General features: G+C 44.9%; 1 protein-coding gene and 1 long non-coding RNA gene across 2 annotated transcripts; both read right to left on the reverse strand.

Annotated features, from left to right (window-relative positions):
• Positions 1-226: 226 nt before the first annotated feature.
• On the reverse strand, positions 227-5672 carry LOC124016405 (E3 ubiquitin-protein ligase rnf213-alpha-like). The gene is made up of 8 exons (XM_046331967.1): positions 5634-5672; positions 4600-4722; positions 2334-2576; positions 2016-2109; positions 1193-1227; positions 999-1102; positions 735-891; positions 227-418 (listed from the first exon to the last, which is right to left on the reverse strand). Exons 1-8 carry the CDS (start codon positions 5670-5672, stop codon positions 227-229), a joined length of 987 nt encoding a protein of 328 aa, XP_046187923.1.
• A 695-nt stretch (positions 5673-6367) lies between these two features.
• On the reverse strand, positions 6368-7129 carry LOC124018639. Its single transcript, XR_006835653.1, has 3 exons — positions 6911-7129; positions 6665-6779; positions 6368-6549 (listed from the first exon to the last, which is right to left on the reverse strand). It is a non-coding gene; the product is annotated as an uncharacterized LOC124018639 (long non-coding RNA).
• Between the last annotated feature and the right edge of the window lie 3415 nt (positions 7130-10544).

A 10544-nucleotide genomic window follows, 5' to 3' on the forward strand; every position in this document is an offset into this window, starting at 1 on the left:
CGAGATGCAACCAAAAAATCACATTGGTATTTGAAAGGAAAAAGTGCAACTCTCGCTCACAGTAACAAATGTGATACTTTATTAGCCTATTCAAGTTAAAATATGATTGTGAATATACACTTAAATACTTGATTGTGTTCAAATATGATTGTGTGTATACAATTAAAAACTTGATTGAGTTAAACTCAGATAATAAAGTATACCTGTCAGAGGGCTTATGAGAGCATTAATGAAAGGCCTTCCATGGATTGGTCTGTGGTGACTCCAGGATGGATCTGATTATCAGGTGGATGGCGGTGACCGTGCCATCTGTTCCCTTCCCCAGGGCTTTGGTCACATGATCCATATTCTTTAGCAGGTGAAGGATCAGAAATCCACAGGGGTCAGCAACTGGAGGCTGGATGATCTGCTGGACGGACTAGAAAGAAGAGAGATATCTTATTATTGTGAAATACTGCAGTCCGCAGTTGTCATCTTTTATATATTTTGTCTTTTAGTATTTTCATCTTCTATATGTCTTTTTTTTTTACATCTCCTTTGTATTTTACTAACATCAAAACCGTATAATTAGTAGATAAGCTTAATTATTTATACACTAATTGAGTAGATAATGGCAAATAAACTACTTGAACTTGAATGATAAACAACAACTCTATATTACTCTATATAACTCTATAACCACTATTTTGTAGTTTGGTACGAGTGGGCTGGCATTGGCAGACAAGCAGGCGTACCTGTGGGTGCTCTGAGGCCCCTAGCAGCATGGCTAGATGGGTGAGCAGCCTGACGAGGGTGAAGGGGGTGAGGGACATGTTTTTGGTGTCCTGGGAGTCTGGGTTGTCCCTCCTCTGAGGATCTCCTAGGATGTGACCAGTCCGTGTCAGATCTCCCCTAAGAGGACAAGTTCAGTCATTCAACATGGGATCTGTCAATCTGATGCTTTCGCAACAATATGAACAGGAAGCCCTTTTTGTAAGCACCACAGGGAACAAATTTACCGCTGCAGTCCCATAGCACTGAAACCTCTGACAGGAGCATGGTTCTTCCCTCCAACTACTGCCCCACACTCTAGACAGCGTGCCAGCTGGGTGGGGCGACCACACTGCAAACAGGGGGTGAATTAGTCTGCTGTGGAGTTTTTTAACATTGTGAATGTTTGTCAATTTAATTATACATTAAGAACTGTGCTTACCTCACCAACAGCACAAGGGTGTCCTTCAGGACAGGCTGTAGAGAACAAAGGTCAATAAAAATGTTAATGTTTAGTTTTGCAATGTTTTACTCAGTATACAACACAACTCATCATTGAATTATTCGGGAACACTTTACCAACAGGTATGATGCTTTATATACTTGTCATGTGCATGTATGAGTCATTATAATGTGCTACTATAATGCTTATATGTGTTCTATGCTGCAATTTTTCAATAGCTGTTGTTTAGTAGGGATCCGTATGAGATACTTCTACATTAGGACACTACTGCAACCTGAAAGCTGTTCTTGGTAGTGGATGAAGTGAGCTCGAACAAAACATACAGAAGTTAAGAAAGTGTTTTGTAAATCTATAAGTCATTTGTTATTATTCAGGCAAGCTTTACATATCGTAGCATATTGCAGTCAAATGACAAAATCGCCCTCTAGTGGCATCATGGATGGAATGTTATGAATATGTTTCATAATTTCATAATTAATAAACATACCAAAAAAAATACTGCTGAAAATCCGGTGTTTCTATGATAATCAGTTTTGTTATATTTCAGTCTTCTGTGATGTATATAAAGAGTAATATTGGGATACAAACTCAAAATGTAATACATCTGAACTTTCTTTAAGCCCATAACCATGAGTGTGAGGTGTATACATTTGTTTCAAAGTAGATTTGTTTAAGACTACCAAGAAACACTGATTTAGCCCACTGCAGTAAAAGGTTAACAAAATCAATGGCACAGGTGAATTTAGAAAGCAGATTTGATAGTTATAGGGCACATCAACATTTATATGGGCACTGTACTTACAATACCAGGTGAGTGCTTGAAGGCCTCCAGTCTGTGTTAAAACCCTTTGGGCCATAGCCAGCATGTCTTCAGGCATCGTGGGAATGAAGGGTCTCTGTTGGAATAGACAGTCCGATAAAGACAGAACTCACATATTCAACTTGGAATAACATGTTTATGAGAACAATGGCTGCGTTTCGATTCTCCACCCTTCTGCCGAAAAAGCATTGGATTGGTGTACGTATTGGCTACAGTGAGATCCCACCATTGTTTAATCCCTTCGGGAGAAGGGTGGACAATTGGGATGCAGCCAGTATGAGATGGTGAGATGGATCATACCTGCATGTTGTTAGGAGTCAGGCCAAGCTGCTGAAGAGGTGTAAGCACCCCTTCTGTCCCAGTGAGCAGCACAGTGGCCAGGTGGACAGTCAGCTCTGTAAGGACGTGCTCTGCACCGGGACGGCCATTATGGACATTCAGTTCTCCCATCCTGTTCTGCACCAATGCCATGGCAAAGTCCCTCACTGGCTTGGGATCTAGGTACCTTGAACCCTGGATGAAGTACTCAAGTTCTTGGCATTTCTGAGGGAGGACAGTCATTATGGTTAAATATAACCTCTGTGTATGGACTGAAGGGTTCAGTTAGGCATATGAGACATTTCATCCTAACATTTTCTGGGACAATCAACCATATTTTCTGGGACAATCAAGATGGCTTGATTGAGATTTGGGGGGACTATTTAGGAATCTACGAAAAGGTCACATTTAACTTAAATTAGCAACATGATATGAAAATCTAACGTTGAAATGTCACTAGTTGCCCCGTTTTGATCATCAACAACAGAGTCCAATGTGTTCCTATCCTAGGGCTGGAGTAGAGGCCTGTGTTCCTACCTTAGGGCTGGGGTGGAGGCCTGTGTTCCTACCCTAGGGCTGGGGTGGAGGCCTGTGTTCCTACCTTAGGGCTGGGGTGGAGGCCTGTGTTCCTACCTTAGGGCTGGGGTGGAGGCCTGTGTTCCTACCTTAGGGCTGGGGTGGAGGCCTGTGTTCCTACCTTAGGGCTGGGGTGGAGGCCTGTGTTCCTACCCTAGGGCTGGGGTGGAGGCCTGTGTTCCTACCCTAGGGCTGGGGTGGAGGCCTGTGTTCCTACCTTAGGGCTGGGGTGGTGGCCTGTGTTCCTACACTAGGGCTGGGGTGGAGGCCTGTGTTCCTACCTTAGGGCTGGGGTGGAGGCCTGTGTTCCTACCCTAGGGCTGGGGTGGAGGCCTGTGTTCCTACCTTAGGGCTGGGGTGGAGGCCTGTGTTCCTACCTTAGGGCTGGGGTGGAGGCCTGTGTTCCTACCTTAGGGCTGGGGTGGAGGCCTGTGTTCCTACCTTAGGGCTGGGGTGGAGGCCTGTGTTCCTACCCTAGGGCTGGGGTGGAGGCCTGTGTTCCTACCCTAGGGCTGGGGTGGAGGCCTGTGTTCCTACCCTAGGGCTGGGGTGGAGGCCTGTGTTCCTACCTTAGGGCTGGGGTGGTGGCCTGTGTTCCTACACTAGGGCTGGGGTGGAGGCCTGTGTTCCTACACTAGGGCTGGGGTGGAGGCCTGTGTTCCTACCCTAGGGCTGGGGTGGAGGCCTGTGTTCCTACACTAGGGCTGGGGTGGAGGCCTGTGTTCCTACCCTAGGGCTGGAGTAGAGGCCTGTGTTCCTACCTTAGGGCTGGAGGCCTGTGTTCCTACCATAGGGCTGGGGTGGAGGCCTGTGTTCCTACCCTAGGGCTGGGGTGGAGGCCTGTGTTCCTACACTAGGGCTGGGGTGGAGGCCTGTGTTCCTACCCTAGGGCTGGGGTGGAGGCCTGTGTTCCTACCTTAGGGCTGGAGGCCTGTGTCCTACCCTAGGGCTGGGGTGGAGGCCTGTGTTCCTACCTTAGGGCCGGGGTGGAGGCCTGTGTTCCTACCTTAGGGCTGGGGTGGAGGCCTGTGTTCCTACCTTAGGGCTGGGGTGGAGGCCTGTGTTCCTACCTTAGGGCTGGGGTGGAGGCCTGTGTTCCTACCTTAGGGCTGGGGTGGAGGCCTGTGTTCCTACCTTAGGGCTGGGGTGGAGGCCTGTGTCCTACCCTAGGGCTGGGGTGGAGGCCTGTGTTCCTACCTTAGGGCTGGGGTGGAGGCCTGTGTTCCTACCTTAGGGCTGGGGTGGAGGCCTGTGTTCCTACCTTAGGGCTGGGGTGGAGGCCTGTGTTCCTACCCTAGGGCTGGGGTGGAGGCCTGTGTTCCTACCTTAGGGCTGGGGTGGAGGCCTGTGTTCCTACCTTAGGGCTGGAGGCCTGTGTTCCTACCATAGGGCTGGGGTGGAGGCCTGTGTTCCTACCCTAGGGCTGGGGTGGAGGCCTGTGTTGGCTGCTCGGTACAGACTGGTGACTTCTCTGAAAAGAGCCAGCAGGATGTACAAGGTCCGCCTCTTTGGAGGTGCAGTACATTTCTATAAACAAGACAAAGACGCAGAGCGGAGTATTATCCACTTATCAATGATGCATTACCTCAGATGATTAGAAATGCTTTCAAACTGGTTAGTAATAGTAATGCACGAGACACTGTTAGAGAGCTGAGTGGAATTGCACTAATACCTCACACTTCTTCTCTATGTCCTCCACAGTGCCCTCTAATACTGCTTTGGCAACAGCCTCCCGTACAGCCAGGTATTGCTCTCCATAGACCAGATACTGGTCCATCTGCCCACCATCTTCATTCTGTACACAATCCCGCAGATGAACAACCGTATGTGTTAAAAAATATATATATATCAACTTCATGAATCCTTATAAAAAGTATGGAAAATAAATATGAAATCAAAAAACAGGCAGGTATAATTAAACGATAGAAGTGTGATGACTTGAATAATGACACAATGTGGTATATACATACACATAGAAAATGTCAAATATTTCACAATATAGGAATTTTTCATAATGCACATATATGTGGCCAGATTTCTCTGTAGGGGGGTTATTTCAAATGTTAGAGCTTCAAAATTGTATATCATATGCTGCAGTTGGAGAAAACATTGGAAAGTTATGCTGCTACACTTAGGAGACAAGTTGGAAAAAATGCCCTTTGAAAAATGTTGATGCAATTTTCACACTTGCTAGAGAGCTCTTCTTTGTTTACGCCCATTCAGCATTTTTCACACCCTCTTAAGCCTTAGCCCCATCCGTCTCTTTAAGAAATACATGTAAACGTATGGCCAACCATCAGCATGGTCAACTCCACCATGCCAGACACGAGGTCCTACTGTGAAGTACGAACGAGTGTCAAACGCTCATGAACCTGTAACCAGTCACATATATGGTTCTTCGTTGCGGGGGTTCATTTACAGAGAGGTCATATGCTATATAAGTAGTCTTCCATATCACTTTAATATGTACCTGACAAGTACTTTAATGAAAGGAAAATAAATACAGGCTTTTTCAAACAGTTAAAAATGATTTATAAAACATTTAAGAAAGCCGTATGTTACTATGTACCGGTTGATGTATCTCTTCAGGGAAAAGCCACCTGTACTCGGCTTCCTTCAGCATCCCCTGGACACACTCTACACCCTGCTGTCTACTGATGTTGCGGATCAGGTAGACCCGGTACCAGTCGTTCACACTCCTCTCACACAGGTTCCTAACAGCACGAAGAAACTCCTCAACCACATCCTGAGGACTTGCACATACCCCTGAAAGACCAGACACTTCTTTCAGGACATGTCTTGGATCAGTCAGACAAACTTATTGCAAGTGTTTTCAACATTCCCCATGACACACACTTGTGATGGCCTAACAGTCACGGTGTTTGTTTTTGCTCTTGTTGCCTGTAAATTCCCTATATTTAAAAATAATTTTAAAGTCCATTTTTGGTGTGTGGACCTTCAAAAAATAAATCTGATTTTTAATTTTGTAATCGCATCAGATCCGAGCCCAGTGGTTCAATAATCTTTATATTGTAAAAAAACAAAACATTTTTTAAATGAATTTATACCAACAAGCCCAATTTTTAACCAACATGGAGCAGAACTTGGGGCTCGGGGTTAATGTTTACATACCCTACATACTTTCATCTCATATGTATAAACTGTACTCGATACCATCTACTGCATCTTGCCTATGCCGTTCTGTACCATCACTCATTCATATATCTTTATGTACATACAGTATTCTTTATCCCTTTACACTTGTGTGTATAAGACAGTCGTTTTGGAATTGTTAGGTTAGATTACTCGTTGGTTATTACTGCATTGTCGGAACTAGAATCACAAGCATTTCGCTACACTCGCATTAACATCTGCTAACCATGTGTGTGACAAATACATTTGATTTGATTTGAGCTTTTTAATACATTTTCTCACCAGACAGCATGCTATGGAGAAGGTGTGCAGCCTTGCCCAGGCACAGGCGGACCCTAGCGATCTGCTGCAGGTACTCTATTGTGACCGTCTCAGCCGAGTCAGTGACAGAGTCCAGGAAGTGATGCAAGAACTCAGTCTCTTCCTGAAGGCAGGTGTTTTCTTGTGGCATTCTTTCCAACAATGAGTCCTGCGAAAGAAAGTTGTATAATAGTCATATAGTCATACTGCAGTTGTGGTCTATGTTGTTATTCTGATTGGGCAACAGTCTTGACTGCCTGCATGGACACCCAATCAGATCATACCTCAAGGCAGTTAATGTACAACGCATACAGTTCATTTTTATCTTCTGCATCGACAATGTTGCTCTCTTCTATCGATGTCAAATGCTGCTGCAGATATTCCTTGACTTCATCAAAGCTAAAAAACAAAACACAAATGAGTTAAATTCAGGAAAATGTGTTGACACCATACCTATTCTGAAACCTTGAATTGCGTTAGTGGTTACAACAACATTACAATGACATAAGCAGCTTTTCAGGTTCACTCACCTGTACTTGAGCAGGAGTTTGAGTATCACTGATCTCACCACAGGATTTTTGTCCAGAGACTCATCGAATGGTGAGAAATCTTTGGTGTGTATCTGACTTTGTGCTGGTACAAAGACAATAAAATTAGAGCACAGCTACAAACACTTATTGAGTCGTAATCCAATCTGTCAATTGTGTGTGTGTGTGTGTATACCGTTGAAAAGTTTGGGGTTACTTAGAAATGTCCTTGTTTTTGAAAGGAAAGTACTTTTGTTGTCCATTAAAATAACATGAAATTGATCAGAAATGCAGTGTAGACATTGTTAATGTTGTAAATGACTATAGTATCTGAAAATGGCTGATTTTTAATGGAATATCTACATATGCGTACAGAGGCCCATTATCAGCAACCATCACCCCTGTGTTCCAATGGCACGTTGTGTTAGCTAATCCAAATGTATCATTTTAAAAGGCTAATTGATCATTAGCAAACCCTTTTGCAATTATGTTAGCACAGCTGAAAACTGTTGTTCTGCTTAAAGAAGCAATAAAACTGGCCTTCTTCAGACTAGTTGAGAATCTGGAGCATCAGCATTTGTGGGTTCGATTAGGCTCAAAATGGCCAGAAACGATTAACTTTCTTCTGAAACTTGTCACTCTAGTCTTGTTCTGAGTAATGCAGGCTATTCCATGCGAGAAATTGCCAAGAAACTGAAGATCTCGTACAACGCTGTGTACTATTCCCTTCACAGAACAGCGAAAATTGGCTCTAACCAGAATAGAAAGAGGAGTGGGAGGCCCCAGTGCACAAGTGAGCAAGAGGACAAGTACATTAGAGTGTCAGACACTTCACAAGTCCTCAACTGGCAGCTTCATTAAATAGTATCTGCAAAACACCAGTCTCAACGTCAACAGTGAAGAGGCGACTCCGGGATGCTGGCCTTCTAGGCAGAGTTCCTCTGTTCAGTGTCTGTGTTCTTTTGCCCATCTTAATATCTTATTTTTATTGGCCAGTCTGAGATATGTCTTTTTCTTTGCAACTCTGCCTAGAAGGCCAGCATCCCGGAGTCTCCTCTTCACTGTTGACGTTGAGACTGGTATTTTGGGCTCTACGGTTCTATGGTTTTTGCGACTGCACTTGAAGAAACCGGAAAATTTTCCGGATTGACTGACCTTCATATTTTAAAGTAATGATGGAATGTCGTTTCTATTTACTTATTTGAGCTGTTCTTGCCATAATATGGACTTGGTCTTTTACCAAATAGGGCTATCTTCTGTATACCTCCCCTACCTTCTCACAACACAACTGATTGACTCAAACACATTAAGAAGGAAAGAAATTCCACAAATTAACTTTTAACAAGACACACCTGTTAATTATAATGCATTCCAGGTGACTATTTTATGAAGCTGGCTGAGAGAATGCCAAGTGTGTGCAAAGCTGTTATCAAGGCAAAGGGTGGCTATTTCAAAGAAATCTCAAATATAAAATATATTTTGATTTGTTTAACACTTTTCCGGGTTACTACATGATTCCATGAGTATTATTTGTTTCCTATGAACACCGGATTTTCAGCATTTATTTTTTTTTAATTATGAAAAATACAACATTCCAAAATAGTAAAAATAAATAAAAACCCTGGAATGCGTAGGTGTGTCCAAACTTTTTTTTGATTAACAACAACGAGGAGACAGCCTACAGGGTGGAGGTGAGGGTGTCAGGAAAATAACCTCTCACTCAACGTCAACAATACAAAGGAGATGATCATGGACTTCAGGAAACAGCAGAGGGAGCACCCCCCATCCACATCGACGGGACAGTATTGGAGAAGGTTGAAGTTTTAAGTTCCTTGGCGTGCACATCCCAGACAAACTGAAATGGTCCACCCAAATCAAATCAAATCAAATTTATTTATATAGCCCTTCGTACATCAGCTGATATCTCAAAGTGCTGTACAGAAACCCAGCCTAAAACCCCAAACAGCAAACAATGCAGGTGTAAATGTCATGTTTTGTCTTAGATTGTCTTGTCATTTTGCTTTTCCCTCTGTTCATTTTCCCCCTGCTGGTCTTTTTAGGTTCGTTCCCCTTTTTCTCTCTCCCTTCCTCTCTCTCTTCTCTCTAGCGTTCCGTTCCTGCTCCCAGCTGTTCCTATTCCCTAATCAATCATTTAGTCTTCCCACACCTGTTCCCTATCTTTCCCCCTGATTAGAGTCCCTATTTCTCCCCTTGTTTTCCGTTTCTGCCCTGTCGGATCCTTGTCTATTGTTCACCGTGCTGTGTCTGTGTATCGCCCTGTCGTGTCGTGTTTCCCTCAGATGCTGCGTGGTGAGCAGGTGTCTGAGTCTGCTACGTTCAAGTGCCTTCCCGAGGCAACCTGCAGTTCTTGATCGAGTCTCCAGTCTGTTCTCGTCATTACGAGTGGAATTATGTTTTATGATTGTAGATTTGCTTTACTGGATTAAAGACTCTGTTTTCGCCAAGTCGCTTTTGGGTCCTCATTCACCTGCATGACAGAAGGATCCGACCAAGAATGGACCCAGCGACTATGGATTCTCTCTACTCTACTCTCGAGTTCCAGGGAGCGATGCTCGGCAGACACGAGCAGGAATTGGCATGCCGTTGAGACCCTGGCCGCTCAGGTCTCCGACCTCTCAGGACAGTATCAGAGTCTTCGTCTCGTGTCACCAGCTACTTCCGGTTCTTCCGAGCCTCCGGAACCTAGGGTTAATAACCCACCATGTTATTCTGGGCAGCCCACTGAGTGCCGCTCCTTTCTCACCCAGTGTGATATAGTGTTCTCTCTCCAACCCAACACATACTCAAGAGAGAGAGCTCGGATTGCCTACGTCATATCACTCCTTACTGGTCGGGCTCGGCAGTGGGGCACAGCTATCTGGGAGGCAAGCGCTGAGTGTACTAACAATTATCTGAACTTTAAAGAGGAGATGATAAGGGTTTTTGATCGCTCAGTTTTTGGGAAAGAAGCTTCCTGGTCCCTGTCTTCCCTATGTCAAGGTAATCGATCCATAACGGATTACTCTATAGAGTTTCGCACTCTTGCTGCCTCCAGTAACTGGAACGAGCAGGCGTTGCTCGCTCGTTTTCTGGAGGGACTCCACGCTAAGGTTAAGGATGAGATTCTCTCTCGGGAGGTTCCATCCAGCGTGGATTCTTTGATTGAACTCGCTATTCGCATTGAACGACGGGTAGATCTTCGTCACCGAGCTCATAGAAGAGAGCTCGCGTTAACTGTGTCTCCCCTCTCTCCGACACTACCGTTTTTCCCCACTGACTCAGGTGTTGAGCCCATGCAGCTGGGGGTATTCGCATCTCGACTAAGGAGAGGAACGGAGAATCACCAACCGCCTCTGTCTCTATTGCGGTTCCGCTGGTCATTTTGTCATTTCATGTCCAGTTAAAGGCCAGAGCTCATCAGTAAGCGGAGGGCGACTGATAAGCGCTAATAGACGGTCCTCTCCGTCAAGTACATGTACTACCTTACCGGTCCATCTACGCTGGACCGGATCGGCAGCTTCCTGCAGTGCATTAATAGACTCTGGGGCAGAGGGCTGTTTTATGGACGAAGCCTGGGCGCGGGAACATGACATTCCTCTCAGACAGTTAGGGAGCCCACGGTCATGTTTGCCTTGGA

The sequence above is a fragment of the Oncorhynchus gorbuscha genome, linkage group LG03, assembly GCF_021184085.1.
Source record: "Oncorhynchus gorbuscha isolate QuinsamMale2020 ecotype Even-year linkage group LG03, OgorEven_v1.0, whole genome shotgun sequence".
Classification (NCBI taxonomy): Eukaryota; Metazoa; Chordata; class Actinopteri; order Salmoniformes; family Salmonidae; genus Oncorhynchus; species Oncorhynchus gorbuscha.